The sequence below is a fragment of the Micromesistius poutassou genome (assembly GCF_964030765.1).
Source record: "Micromesistius poutassou genome assembly, chromosome: 3".
Classification (NCBI taxonomy): Eukaryota; Metazoa; Chordata; class Actinopteri; order Gadiformes; family Gadidae; genus Micromesistius; species Micromesistius poutassou.
The window spans coordinates 23,234,296-23,250,311 of NC_140273.1; the positions used below are offsets into that span (position 1 = coordinate 23,234,296).

Below are 16,016 nucleotides of genomic sequence, written 5' to 3' on the forward strand. Positions count from 1 at the left end.
TGTAGAGAGACAGACTGCCTTGTACACAGCTGCTTTGGTGGAGATGGTGAGACCCCTGTTCCGGAAGACCCTGGAGCCAAGCCTGCCAAAGGCAGTGGAGGCCAGACCGATGCGGACCTGGATGTCGTCATCGATGCCACAAGAGGGGGACAGAATGCTACCTAGGTAGGTGAAGTTTGGGACGATGGCAAGGGGATGACCATCAAGAGTGAAGGTGGGCACACGAGTTTGGGGGGTGGACTCCTGCACAACTATCTGTGTTTTCTTGATGTTGATTTGGAGACCAATGGCGCTGTATATGGAGGCGACCACATTTAGCGCACGCTGTAAGGATTCTGGTGAGTGGGCGAGGAGGGCACAGTCATCTGCATACTGTAGCTCTAAGATGTGTTGGGTGGTGGTTTTGGTGAGGGCTTGGAGGCGCCGAATATTGAATAGGTTGCCATCCAGTCTGTACTGTATCTGTACCCCATCAGAGGGGTCCAGGAGTTTGTGGGAGAGGAGGGTGACAGTGGAGAGGAAGATGTTGAAAATGGTTGGGGCAAGGACACACCCTTGCTTGACCCCAACATCCACACTGAAGAATGGGGATTGTTGGCCACCAACACTCACACAGGCTTGCATCCCATCATGGAACTGCCGCAAGATATTCCTGAACTTAGGTGGAACCCCCAGCTTCCCCAGCACTTCCCAAAGCAGCTCCCTGTTTACCGTGTCGAAGGCCTTGGACAGATCAATGAAAGCTAGGTACAGGTCTTTGCAGTGTTCTCTGCATTTTTCCTGTACCTGCCTAGCAACAAAGATCATGTCCGCGGTGCCTCGCTCTCGCCGAAAACCGCACTGGGATTCCGGGAGGATGTTCTCGGCAACATGGGATGCTAGTCGAAGAAGCATGATCCGTGCTAGCACCTTCCCGGCAACTGCTAAGAGGGAAATGCCTCTGCTGTTACCGCAGTCTGCTTTGTCCGCTTGAAGATTGTAATGATGTTGGCATCCTTCCAATCTTGCGGGATGACTTCTGAAGACCAAATGGTGATGATCAGCTGGTGTAAGCTCCGGGTGAGGAGGTATCCGCCATGCTTTAGAATCTCTGCCGGGATTCCATCAAGGCCCGGGCTCTTGTTGTTCTTTAAGCCAGCAATGGCTTTCCGTACCTCCGCAAAACATGGGGAGGAGTCCAGATTGGTGAGGGTTGGCAGGCATGGGAGGTCGGCAAGTGTGTCCAACTGGGTTGTGTATGAGGTGTTCAGCAGGGTGCTGAAGTGCTCAGCCCACCTGTCCAGGATCTGTTGTTTGTCCTTGTATAGGACGGTACCATCTGCTGATCTGACCGGGGTTATGCTCGTCTGTGGGCCATAGATAGACTTGATAGCGTCATAAAAAGCATGGGAGTTGTTGGTGTCCGCGTGATACTGTATCTCGCTGCTTTTCTTTGCCCACCAGTCATTCTCCATGGCCCTGAGGGTGCGCTGGGTTTCAGCCCGGATGTTGCTGAAGCGGGCCTTCAGCGAGGTGGATTGGGGGTTGGAGAGGTGAGCTGCAAGAGCCTTGTGTTTTGCCTGAAGTAGGCTATGGATACGTGGTGCACTATTGTCGAACCAGTCTTGGTGTTTCCGTCTGGTGTGCCCTACAGACTCTACGGCCGCCTGGTAAATAGCAGTGCGTAGGCTGCTCCAGGTGGAGTTGACGTCGGGATCAGTTGGTGTCTCAGAGTTTGGACAGCTGTAAGGCGATCTGTTCCCTGAGCTGGTTGACTGAGTGCGGGGACTGCAGTGCATCACAGTTGAGCTTCCTGCAGGGTGGCGTTTTCCTCAGTGGAGGACGGAGTTCCAGGGTGAGTTTGGCTCTGATCAGGCGGTGATCGGTCCAACAGTCCGCTCCACGCATGGCTCTTGTGACTCGCACCTCCTTCCTGTCAGCTTGGCGGACAATGATGTAATCCAGGAGGTGCCAGTGTTTAGAGCGGGGGTGTAAAGCCTGCTCCTATAACACACACACACACACACACACACACACACACACACACACACACACACACACACACACACACACACACACACACACACACACACACACACACACATTCACACAAAGAAGGAGTTCAGCTCTGTCTATATGGGAGGCAGTGTTGTGCATGAACTATTTCAAAAGAACTAGTTCATTGAACAAGTTCATTTTTCTGTGAAATTTGAACTGAACTTGACATATTTAAATTTTAAACATTTGAACTTAACATAACTAAAGAACTTGAACTTGAACTAGTTCAGATTTTGTGACATTCTGAATTGATGCTTAGGTCCAGGTGACATGTTTATTAAATAGAGTTACTGCCTTAGTTGTGATGAATGAAAAAGGTGTGCAAATAATATCCACAACAATTTTAGATGGTAGTGATGGGTAGCTGATTAATGGAGAGGATTAATTTTAAAAGATAAGCGCAGAAATATTCACTCCCACAGTTTTTCCTCGGTTTCTAAAATAACTGTTAATGAACATGAACTAGTTCAAAACGGAATTGATGAACTATGAACATGAATTTATTAATTTTCTTTTGTATGAACTGAACTTTGAACTAATTTGTGTGAATTTGCACAACACTGATGGGAGGATCCCCTCATACATACACACACGTGTCTGTACATCCGTGTCTCCATGTGGTAGTGAACACGCTTAGCTTAGTTAGTTCTGTTACACATCTCGCCCATGCAGAACAATTGAGTGTGAGATTGAGATGAGTGTGAACATTTTGTCTGTTTCTTGTTCATCGTTTGTGTGCAATCACGTGTGTGTGTGTGTGTGTGTGTGTTTTGATGGTGTTATACCCTCAGCCTGTCTATAAGTAGCATTGCAGGTTGGACTGTGTGCAGAAACCACAAATGTTTCCACTGGCTGTCATTGGTGGTAGAGTTTCATATTGGGGTTTCTGGGTAAACAACTGTAGAAGCAGGCTACAACAAACATCTCACTCTGTTCTTCCTGTCTGATCGTCTATCTGATAACATATTCAGAGCATAGGAAGAGACAGACAACCATCCAGACCAAGCTCCTGGTTTTCTGCCTCTTTTCCTCTTTGTTGGCCATGAAGCCATTCTTAACCAATCCGATTCAGACGAAAGATAATAGTTGAGTAGAAATTGATGCAACTTTTGACTGTGCTAGTTTGTGTGACAGAATGAGATGAGTAATTGTAGTTTTCATACAGAATTTGGGTTGGAACAGAGCAAGACAAAGTCTTATCAATTGGGATAATTTCTTATCTGATTGAATTTGAGAGTATTTTTGTCAACTTCAGCCAACTTCCAGCCTACGCCACTGAGCAATGGGCGCCCCGGAAGCAAAACAACGGGCAGGACATATCCCTCCCGATGACGTCCACTGACCTTTATTGAAATAAAAGTCTGCCCCCCTAATCAGGATGGCTATGGCTCGGCCAATCATACCCAGAGAACGGCCAGAGGTATAGTTTAACCTGCCACACAAAGCATTAGGGGTCAGCAGGACCTCGAGGATACAGCTTACACACTAACACGTCTTATCAAAGGCTCTCATCATACACACATACACCCAGAAAGAAGAGAAGAGTTGAACTCTGAATCTCTTCCACACGAGGCCCTGAGGCTGTGGCGCTCAACACAGAGAGGATGTCAGCCTCTGTACAGCCGTGGTCTCCATGAGACAGAGAGACAGATATTCAGGTTGTAATGACGTGTTCTTGGGATATTTAAGGTGCCACCACCGTCCTACATGTCAGACAAGGATTAGCCCTGAAAGTGTAAAAAATGTATCACCTCCTACGTCATTCTCTGAGCTTCATCGTAATTTGCTAATAAGACATTACAGAAAAGACAGCTTCATAGCCAGGTCAAGGTTTCTTAACCTGATACACACAGAGACAAAGAGGCTAATATTTCCAATATAGCTTCATAGTAAACAATGTACAACAAACAATATCTACTAATGTAGAGAGTAAACAGTCAAAAATGTATTCTCTGATTAATACTATTGACAAACAATATGCAAACAGTATATGGTGATGATAATCCACAACGAAGTTAAAGACAGTTATTTAAACTTTTGTTCAATCGTTTAATGTATGGTTGAATTTGTTTTCATGAACATGTGTTTGCCAATGTGAGTGACATCTTTATAAATCATAAAAACACTTAACTTTCACTCTATTGCATTATCTTAAGACTTGCATAATTATTTCATCCTCATCTGGGCAGTACTGCAGAGAAACTTAAGTTAGAGGAAGTAGAGTCCTTGTGTTTGTATTCAAAGACTTGGTCATGGTCACATCCTCTTAGTATTGATGGCTGAGTAGGTGCTGAACTCTGACGGTTGGACTCTCTTCTTTTTAGGTCTCTGAGAACGTAGAGGGATATCCAGTGTAGCGTAACACAGGCCGTCTTCATCCTGAGAGAGACAACTATTAATATTACATCATCAACATAACTGTCTGTCAACATACCTGCCCACACTCTTGTTGTCTTGAAATTGCGTGTCCCTTGTTACAGTGAAGGGACTCAACCACATTAAGCTCTGCTGAATGTACTTCTCTTCCTGCGTCTAATAACACCTGACTCTTGCTGAACATTGGGTCCATTGATGTCAACATCTGTGTACAGTGCTCCACCATAACATGTACATGTACTCCACACTGTCCTCTACCATTACATCACAAATGTACAGAAGTATATGAACTATACGTTACCTGGTTCCTACCATCTCTACTGCTGGGTGTTCCCTGAGCAACATGGAGGTCTTCATCTTAACGAAACACAACAGTCAATATTGCGCCACAAAACCAGACCAGGGAGACAATTACTGCTCCTACAGAAGACATTATGTAGTGTAGTTGTTCTCAAGATACAGAAGATGACAGTTAACAGAGATACATACGCTACCTTTCCTTCTGCAGCAGAGGTAGACGACCAAGGATGAGAGGAGGGAGAGGAGAAGAGCAGAGGAGGGACACAGGATGACCAGCAGCATCCAGCACGGTCCACAGTCTGGACCAGCAGAGTCTCCAGCACCTGCAGCAGAGGCATCTTGGATAGGGATATTTATAAAGATATTGTTATGTAAAGAATACTGCACACTAGTTTGCACCTTTCTACGTTCTTTCTGCACCTTTCTACATCCCTCTACACGACGCAGGCAGGCCGGATAATAATAAACTGGTTTGAAAAAGTCTTTGCCCTCCTAACCCCAAGGGGGGCAGCACATTGACGTGTCTCTAGACCCCCACACTAAACAACCATCAGAGCCCACCTCAGCCCTGGTCGCTCCCCCCTCTCCCCGTCGGTGAACTCATTACCGGGGGTAAGTCGCCTCGAGGGAAAGGGCCTAAAGCTTGGCTGAAGGATACTGGTTGATTTAGTTTGATGTTTTCATCAATTAATACATTTAAATGTTGAATATAACAGAAGAAAACTGAATTAATTAAACATTTAATGAATCAATACGCTCTCTAGCCTCTACAATTGTCCTGAACTTTATCTTAAAAGTGCAGGATATTCATAGTAATTGTAAATGTGGAGTTTGTAGTGGCACAATCTTTAAAAATTGCTTTGCATACAAAACATTTGCATATTATCCCGACATATGATAATAATTTGAATTCCTATTAATGAATTTGACCACAAAAAAAGTCCACTTACCGAACAAAATCTGTGTGATTATATTACCATATGTGTAGATATATTTTGCCTTGTTTCCTATTTCCCATAGAGTTCCATTCAGTTCTTCAGTTCCACAGTAGTAAAGACCAAGGTGAGAATCAGTGATGTTCTTAATCAGTAAGTTGTATGACTTTGACGAATGGTTCCACTTCATATTTAAATGGGAGAAATGGCTTCCATTCTCTCCATAATCAAAAATGCCATGATCTCTGTCTTTCCAATTCAGAGTAAGTGTTGGCTGATTTTCATGAGAACAGTTCCTGTACCAAACAAGGTTTACATGAGGTGAGACTTTACAGTCACAGTATAGAGTAACGTTTTCTCCTGGTCTCACGGTCAGCTCCACTACTGGGTTAGAGAGTACGTCCTGACAGGACACAACAGCACCTTGAATTAAAAATATATTCAATTAGTAATAAGATAAAATGTGCAGCAATATGGAGCAACATATGGTGCTATATCAATGTGATTTTAAAACACCAAATACCAATCAATCATTAGACATCATATACAACTCTTGTATTATTGAAGTAGAAATGTAAACATAAATATTTTACCCAAGATAACAGGAAGAAAGACATACGTCCAGCTCATGTTGATGATCTGTTGAGGAGACATTTGATACTTTCATCACACCCATTTGACTGAAGGCGGAAGGATTAAAAATGGCTTGTGATTGGCTGGCCTTGTGGAAATGTTGCGGTTATTTCTATCTGCGTACCAGATGAGGTGTGTTGTCAGAAAATAAAAAACTATTCTCTCGAGCTGATATCACCTGAGTTTCATTATGTTTCCATATTAGATTAAACTACATTTTTAATGTCATGGATGTACACACACAATTTCAGTTGGCATAAACCAAGACAGAGCAAACTTGTTCTGAATACCGTCTACTTTAATAAATGCTTCTTATATTTTTTATTACAATACAAATAAAAATACGGCAGGAAACATGGAAACATTTTTGTTTGGTAATTATTCAACTCTAGTTTTTCTTGTTTTAATATTAATTGAATTCATTTTTTCTTACAAACCATGTTTTCATGTATTCATAGCATTTGGCAGCATCAGAGGGAATCAAACCTAGTTTTGTCAAGGTGAGAACCTGGGATAAAGTGGCCCATGAACTGGCTGACACGTTGCAGTAAACCATGGATCCTAAGTGTCATACATTCTTAAAATAAATGAAGGCTTTTGTATAGGAACCCTTTGTCCATGGTTCATTTGATCTCATTTTTACCTCTCCTATGTGGTTCAACTGAGTGGGTATGAATATATATTTTTTCTGTTCTTATTCATCTGTCTGTGTGCATACACTTGACTTTGTGTTCATATGTGTGTGTGTGTGTGTGTGTGTATTTTGATGGTGATCAAAAAGATGGTGGTATAGCTTCAGCCTGTCTATCAGAAGCATTGCACGTTGGACTGTGTGCGGAAACCATAACTGTTTCCACTGTCTGTCATTTGTGGTAGAGTTTCATTTTGGGGTTTCTGGGTAAACGCCTCTAGAAGCGACAACAAACAACACAAGCTATGATAGTCTTTCTTATGCTTCAACTGTCAAGTGCTTTTAAATAACTTATGATTAACTGATGCACAAATTATTAACAGTAAGAGAAGGAAAACACTTCAGTATCAGCATAATCTGCCAAGATACACAACAAACCAAACTTACAATGACCTCTTTCTTTGAATATGCAAACTGGTGTCCAATATCATCAAAATCATCAAAATCAAGACCCCTAACAAGCTGTTGTAAGCATGTTTGATGACCAGGAGGTAATGTGCAGAAAGCCGTCATATTGAACGCTTTTTGAAACGGAAAAGACCTCTCACCCTCACAGTTCGAGACAGACATGTTAAAAACGTTCGTAGTGCAACATAAACATTGTTTTCTTGAGTCCATTGCTCTTAAAGGTCCCATGGCATGCTACTTAATGGATGCTTTTATGTAGGTGTTAGTGGGCCCCTAATACAGTCTTTGAAGACGTTCAAGAGATTCAGCCTCCCTCAATAAACATCCCGCTTTGAACGGTGAACTCTTTACGCATAGTAGCTATGAAAAGCTATAAAAACTACAAAATGACTCCATTAATGCAGGCTATGTGGAGAATGTGCTGAGGTTGGCTCAGCCTGGCTCCGCCCTGTTATAATATCCAGGAGAAGCTTCAAATGATCACAGTTTCTTGGTTGTATGAATTTTATTCTCCTTCTATTTACAATTCCAAGTTTGTGCGGGGAAAGGGGATTGGGAACAAAAGCATTCTGATGTCTCTCTTGTGCGCTGCGTTGCGCGTCCATGGTTCCTTTATTCTGCGGAGTCACAAATTGGCCACGCCCACTTCGCCAGGTTAGGTCCACCTTAGGAATTGTACGTCACCATGGTGTGCTGCGGTGACGTCTCCTTTTGGTATGAGCTGCAACGACATTTGTGAGTGACAAGCAATATGGCCATAACACGCCCTCTTCCGCTACGTAGCTAAGATGGCTGCCGTTGAGTACGAAAAGTGTGCATGGATCCACACTCCACAGTTGGACCGTTTTGAGTTCACCATCCAGGTCCTTTCAGTACTCTTCTTTTCGCCCTGATCTGAATTGGAACGCCCCACGTACTCAAACTAAGTATAGTGAGTACGGATAGTATGGATATTGGAACTCAGCACTGGAGCTCTATATCTAAATAATATCATTATATAGATATCGATACAATATAATATATTATCACAGCTAAAAGCTGTGTGCGCCTCCAGATGATATTATGAATCTCAAACGACTGTGTTGGGTTCTCCGACATCTCTGGTTCTTCCACTTCCACATCAATCTGAAGTACAGACTAAACCGCGACATGGAGGAGAAAGGGATTGTTGCTGTTTGCGGACTCCCGGTACTTCCACAACGAGACTCGTAGTGGGGGTTATCTCAGCCATGGTTGAGAAGGAATTGGGGGAAAGGAACTTTGGCTTTGACTCCCTGAAGTCCAGATTGAACCGCGACATGGAGGAGAAAGGGACTGTTGCCCATGATTGTTGCCCGGGATTGTCTTCCACCGGAGGTGGACAAAATGGACCGCAATGCAGACACTTACTTGAATAAAATTCAAATTATAGTTAAAATTATAGTTAGTTTGAACAGAGGTCGTAGGCAACAGGCTCCAACGAGCACGGACAATGCTAGCCTGGCTCCGCCCGCCTCCGTACTTGCGCTCAATTTTCATTTCCCTTCAGTACTACGTCTGGGTTTGTGGTATATTCGCGGGTTTTCTGCAGCCAATTTTTTGGCCGTCCAATCAGCGAACAGAGGGAGTGGCTGAGACCATTGGCGTTGAGGTTGTGCGCTGGTTTGAGTCGTAGTCAAACGTCAGCGATTGGTTATGGCAAATCGAGAGTGGCACTGGGCAGATCCAATAGTTTTAAACTCCAACTCCAACAGAGTTTAACCCGCCTTCAAGTGAGTTAACGTTTGTCAATGGAGAGTGGCCAGACTCTCTGTGCAAATGAAATGAAGTACGAGATTCTGGTAGGACCAGGCTAGGGCATTGCAGCAGTGAGGGAAAACTAAGGAGCTTGGCAAGGCACTGGGGCACTAAAGTCCAGGGGAACAGAAAACTAGGTGTTGCAACAACCGGAAAAAATGTCCAAGAGGTAGTCCAAGAAACAAGAGGGAAAAACGGTACTTACAGACAAGGGCCAGGGTGAGGGCAGGGGCAAGGGCCAGGGTGAGGGCAAGGGCCAGGGTGAGGGCCAGGGTGAGGGCAGGGGCAAGGGCTAGGGTAAGGGCAGGGGCAAGGGCCAGGGTGAGGGCAAGGGCCAGGGTGAGGGCAGGGGCAAGGGCCAGGGTGAGGGCAGGGGCAAGGGCAAGGCAGGGTCCTGGGCCGAGCACGGGCGTTGAGTGGCTTAGCGTGGCTGTAGCTGTAGCGTGGCCGTAGCTGTAGCGTGGCTGTAGCAGGCGTAGCGTGGCTGTAGCCGTAGCGTGGCTGTAGCTATAGCAGGCGTAGCGTGGCTGTAGCTGTAGCGTGGCTGTAGCCGTAGCGTGGCTGTAGCCGTAGCATGGCTGTAGCAGGCGTAGCGTGGCTGTAGCTGTAGCGTGGCTGTAGCTGTAGCGTGGCTGTAGCAGGCGTAGCGTGGCTGTAGCTGTAGCGTGGCTGTAGCCGTAGCGTGGCTGTAGCCGTAGCGTGGCTGTAGCCGTAGCGTGGCTGTAGCAGGCGTAGCGTGGCTGTAGCTGTAGCGTGGCTGTAGCTGTAGCGTGGCTGTAGCTGTAGCGTGGCTGTAGCAGGCGTAGCGTGGCTGTAGCCGTAGCGTGGCTGTAGCCGTAGCGTGGCTGTAGCTGTAGCGTGGCTGTAGCTGTAGCGTGGCTGTAGCTGTAGCATGGCTGTAGCAGGCGTAGCATGGCTGTAGAATTTCAAAATTGCAGTTATAGCAACAAACCAGATAGAACAACATTTTACAGAATTTCTGAACTTCTACTATAATAAATGCTTCTACTTAAATTTTTTACAATGCAAATGTTAATATTTAAGAATAAAATGCGATATAAAAACGATTTGTAGCCAATTTTCCACCTTTCATTTTCCAGTTTACCATCAGGTCTTTCAAAACTGGAATTCATATTGTTGTGGTTCACCAACTACTGGCTGACCCATTGCAGTAAAGATGGGGTTAAATGGGGTTATGTGCATAATATATGCACATATATCATGAGTTCAGTGATGTCTCTTATCATCTATATGCTGATGATGTGCAGCTCTACTGCTCTTTTAAGCAGAATGAGCTACACAAACTAGACGATTTAACTGCCTGTTTGACGGCCATCAAAAAATGGCTAAATGACAACCTTCTTCAACTTAATTCTGCCAAAACTGAAACACTGATTATTGCCCCAGATAGTGCCATCCCCCCTATAAAGCAGCACCTAGGTCAGTTAGGTCTTTCTGTCCAACCAAGTATACGCAACCTAGGCGTTGTTTTTGACAAGGACATGTCCCTGGACCACCACTGTAAACAGCTGATGAAAAATTGTTTTTATCACCTGCGTAATATAGCAAAACTGAGGTCCATGATTTCAAGACCTGAAATGGAGATGATAATTCATGCTTTTATTTCATCTCGCATTGACTATTGTAATGCTCTTTTTATGTGTTTTAACAAAAAGGCTGTAAATCGCCTTCAAACCGTACAGAAAGCAGCTGCAAGGCTCATAACTGGATCTAAGAAAAGGGATCATATCACCCCAATTTTATATTCCTTACATTGGTTACCAGTAAATTTTAGGATTCATTTTAAGATTTTAGTACTTGTTTTTAGAGCCCTCCATGAACAAGCTCCCTCGTACATCACTGAGCTGCTGAGACCCTATTCCCCAATACGTTCACTAAGGTCATCAGACCAGAAACTCTTGATGGTCCCTCGCACCCGTTTTAAAACACGAGGTGACTGCTCTTTCCAGGCCTGTGCCCCTCGCCTTTGGAATGCTCTACCATCGACCTTGCACAGTATAGAGTCCACTGAAGGTTTTAAGAAAGAACTTAAAACCTATCTTTTTAGACAGGCTTTCAACTGATGTCGACGTTGTGGGGCCTCTGTAAAGTTTTCCTGAATTTGCGCTGTTATGTATTTTTTTGATGATCTCTGTACTGTATTTTATTGCATTCTATCCTTGTTGTAAAGCACTTTGTGATTTTATCTATGAAAAGTGCTATATAAATTAAACTTACTTACTTACTTACTTACTAATATACATGTCTTTACGTGTATTCATGTGTGTGCGTGCCTATGTGTATGCGTGTGTGTGTGTGTGTGTGTGTGTGTGTGTGTGTGTGTGTGTGTGTGTGTGTGTGTGTGTGTGTGTGTGTGTGATTGTTTGATAGTCTCATACCCTCAGCCTCTGTCCTTAAGTAGCATTACACGTTGGACTGTGTGCAGAAACCACTAATGTTTCCGCTGGCTGTCGTTGGTGGTAGAGTTTCATTTTGGGGTTTCTGGGTAAAGCCTGTAGAAGCAGACAATCAAACAACACCCTCTGTTCTTCCAGTCTGAGGGTCTGTCTGATCACATATTCAAATCATAGGCAGAGACAGACAACCATCCAGACCAAACTCCTGGTTAGGGTACGACGCACCAGCAAGGGCTGTGATTGGTCCGCTCACTAAAACCCGACGCAGAACCATAACAGGTTGACTGTGTCGAAGCGTCTGCGTGGTCCTTGCGTTGCGTCGACGTGGAACCATAATCAGCCCTTTACTGCCCCTAAAGACGAGAGCAGGCATTTGTCACTTTCCTGAGGTCAGAACATCCACGCCCCCTTGTGGGTGAAAAGAAGCACTGCATTAAGGGCCAGTGCTGTAAGGTTTATTCTAGTGGCACCGTGCCTTAAAGCTGCTGCCTCATGTTTATTATGTTTCCTTCACTCCCCTAAAGAGGGAAGGACAGTCAAATAGGAGATCTGTGGCTTCAGGCCATCAGCAGAGGGGGTTAGAGTCAAGATACCTAAGACCATGAGAGGGGTTGGTCATCCATTTTGATGGACCCCTACGAAGTAAATCCTATGTCCTTCTATGTATCCTTTGTAGCCCTCAGTAAACCCCTTTATTATTTGCACTCGGTGTCCATGTTCTCTGTCTCAAGCATTTTGATCAAATCGCTCCTGGAACTTTAACACCACCACACTCTGTGCACCTCTCAACAAATGGGAAATGGAGTGAACATGCTCACAATCAATGATTGACAAGTACACAGGAAACCACAAAGGCATCCTGTAGCTGAAAAACAAAAAAATACTGGTGGTCGTAACACAGTCGGGTAACAGGTCATGTTATCACGTATCAGCATACACTGTGCTCTTAGGCTTAGAGTTTCCACGTCACTGTTACGCCGTCTGCTGTAGATCCTGGAGCTAGGATCGTCTCCGGACTCCACCTTCTCCTACTCACCCATACGCACCTGTGGATCATCATAATCAACTCCTGTTTATCAACCCCGGCGTCACAACCGTTCATCTCCAGATCGTCAAACAGTCTAGCTTGTTTGTAGCGTTCCTGACTCCCATGTCTCTTTGTGCGTACACTAAGGATTGTCGGGTTCTAACCCTCTGCTTCCATCCTGATCTTCCCACTTCTGTCCTCCGACGCCACCTTCCCGGTTTCCACACCGACCCAGCTGGACTTCCACACCCAGTGATGGGCAAATTACTTTGAAAAAGTAACTAATTACAATTACAAATTACTTCTTAAAAAAGTAATTGAGTTAGTAACTCAATTACTCTATTATAAAAGTAACTAATTACTAGGAAAAGTAATTTTTGCGTTACTAAAACAAAGTAATATGTCAAAGAATTCGGCTTTTTAGAAGCATGTTTCACACGCCAGTTTCATAGAGTAGAACAGCATAGAGAGATAATTAACCTTAAACAAATATCCTTTGCCATGGGGGGGGGGATATGAACTTCAATAATTCAATTTATTGCTCATCAACATAATATTTATTGAAACTGACACATCACTTGTGGTCAGATGCTTCATTAGATTTGAGTTGCTCGCGGCCGATGTGGACAAACGCTTTCCTCCCGAGCATAACGTGCACTTCAAATACAAGTTCTTCCCCTTTCTCTCAACGATGGTGAAGTAGTGTTTATATTTCCACTTGCTAAACGCCGACTTTCCCACTTTATCCTCCTCTTCTGTACTCGCCATTTCTTCTCTGTCTATCACTTTGGTTTTACCGGTCGAAAGTTGTGTGTGTGCGCCGCACAGAAGCTACGTCGGTTTGTGTGTAAAATAAACTCCTACAAGGATTCGTCAATGATGTCACGCAGCTATACATCGTCAAGTCAGTTACTTCCTTGTTCCATATCCGCAAAACATGACCTGTCTTATCCTTGGTATTTATCGAAACCGTGTTGTACTAGTGTGCTCTCTACTCTGCAGCCCGCTTATGAAGTGAGGAGGAGGAAAGGAAGAAAAGAAAAAACAATAGCCTAGAACTCATGCTGGCTGCAGGCTTTTTTTTTTTTTTTTCCATGATCGCGCTGGGGCCCCGATTTTAGTAACGGACTAACGGCAACACAAGTCATGTTAGTAACGGAAACGGCGTTAGTAACGCTGGATAAAGTAATTAATTACATTACAAATTACAGAGGAATGTAACGGCGTTACGTAATCGCGTTTATTCTAACGGCGTTAGTCTCAACACTGTCCACACCAACCAGCCTCTGCTCATTCACAGCAAATAAACATTTGGACGTTACAACCCTCGTCTGTTGTCGTGTGTTTGGGTTCCCCTCCCTCGGGCCGTAACAGTCACACTTACTAGAGCTAAGGTTGTGCAGCCGATTGACCGCTCTGTGAAAACCCGCTGAAATGTTCACCAACTCTTGGTTTGACCCAGACAGAACGGGGTTTTAGTCTTTCATGAACATAAAGACAGGCCTCCTGGTTCTATTCCTATGTTCATCGTTAGGGTTAGGGTAAACTAAAGAATGAATTTCAGAGCTGTTTGTTTGCGAGGTTGTCCGGCCAAAGGAACATACCAAGTTTCATACCAAGCATCGTGGCTCAGCAGGTCCTTGAAGCTTTGTGGTAGACATTCTTCAAACTGTATTGACAACGCAACTCAGAACAAACGTAAAGAGTTTATTATAACAAAGGGTAAAAATAGTAAAAGATAAAAGTGGTTCTGCACAGAGAGGCCACACAACACAAGCATGCAGAGGTTGAAGCGCTGTGGTGTGGCCCAACAGTGGGCCCCCTCCAGAGTTGAAGCAGGGAGACGTCCTTGAGGCTGCAGATAACACTACTCCTGTCAGCCATCTCAGGATGGAGCTCGTGGTGTTGCTGCACCTGAGCGCGGTACAAACAGTCAAATGGTTACTATAGATAATGACTAAGGGGTCACAGTGTCTTAGTGTCTGGTGAACAACATGTCTTATGGAAATGTCCATTACAGCTTACACCAACATGTCTTATTAGAGGCTCTCAAGAAAACACACACACACACACACACACACACACACACACACACACACACACACACACACACACACACACACACACACAAAGAAGGGGAGTTCAGCTCTGTCTATATGGGAGGATCCCCTCACACACTCAGAGGCCCTGACATTGTGGCCGTCCACACAGAGGTGATGTCATCATGTTAGCGGCCTCTGTACATCCGTGTCTCCATGTGGTGGTGAACACGCTTCAACCCTCGGCCCAGGGTCACTTATTTCTGTTACTCATCTCGCCCATGTGGAACAATGGAGTGTGAGTGTGGAATCAACATTTTGTCTGTTTCTTGTTTATGTGCAATCACGTGTGTGTGTGTGTGTGTGTGTGTGTGTGTGTGTGTGTGTGTGTGTTATAGCCTCAGCCTGTCTATAAGTAGCATTGCAGGTTGGACTGTGTGCAGAAACCACAAATGTTTTCCGCTGGCTGTCATTGGTGGTGGAGTTTCATATTGGGGTTTCTGGGTAAACAACTGTAGAAGCAGGCTACAACAAACATCTCACTCTGTTCTTCCAGTCTGATGGTCTATCTGATCACATACTCAGAGCATAGGAAGAGACAGACAACCATCCAGACCAAACTCCTGGTTTTCTGCCTCTTTTCCTCTTTGTTGGCCATGAAGCCATTCTTAACCAATCGGCTTCAGACGAGAGATAATAGTTGAGTAGAAGTTGATGGAACTTCTGACTGTGCTAGTTTGTATGACAGAATGAGATGAGTAATTGTAGTTTTCATACAGAATTTGGGTTGGAACAGAGCAAGACAAAGTCTTGTTAATTGGGATAATTTTTTATCTGATTGAATTTGAGGGTAATATCGCACACAATATTACAGCATTACAATATTCGGCCAACTAGTCATACGAAGACCTGTGAACATTAATGTAACAGGCTGATCGAAGTCTGTTACACTTTCACACAAAAAGGGACGGCCATACCGCACTCAGAGTACCTGGATTGGCTGCTCTCACGTATGTATCTCACGTATCTCACGTATTCAGAGCATAGGAAGAGACAGACAACCATTGAGGGTAATATCGCACACAATATTACTCATAACCTGCGCAATCAACGCAAAGTGAAGGGTAAGAGACGGTTGATATACCGAACAGCACGCGTTACCAGTGGTTAGGGGGCAGGATATTAACTAATCTGTAACCAGAGCAAAGAACAGCCGGTCACTGTTAAACCAAGCTTGGACACCACAGGAGAGCGTTGAGCAAAGAGCCACGGTACAAATCGTTGGCCTGATTGACCATAAGCTGTTGGCTCCTGATAGCCGAAAAGCAACACAGTATTTTTATTTATGCTATTCAGTTGACAAAGACCTCAACATTT

The 16,016-nt window shown here is 44.4% G+C and overlaps 1 protein-coding gene across 1 annotated transcript; it reads right to left on the reverse strand.

Moving 5' to 3' along the window:
• Nucleotides 1–4,079: 4,079 nt before the first annotated feature.
• LOC311340682 (uncharacterized protein) lies at nt 4,080–6,065 on the reverse strand. The gene is made up of 4 exons (XM_084465554.1): nt 5,664–6,065; nt 4,908–5,051; nt 4,715–4,770; nt 4,080–4,416 (listed from the first exon to the last, which is right to left on the reverse strand). The coding sequence occupies exons 1-4, from the start codon at nt 5,836–5,838 to the stop codon at nt 4,294–4,296; spliced, it is 498 nt and encodes a 165-aa protein (XP_084321680.1). The 5' UTR covers nt 5,839–6,065; the 3' UTR covers nt 4,080–4,293.
• Between the last annotated feature and the right edge of the window lie 9,951 nt (nt 6,066–16,016).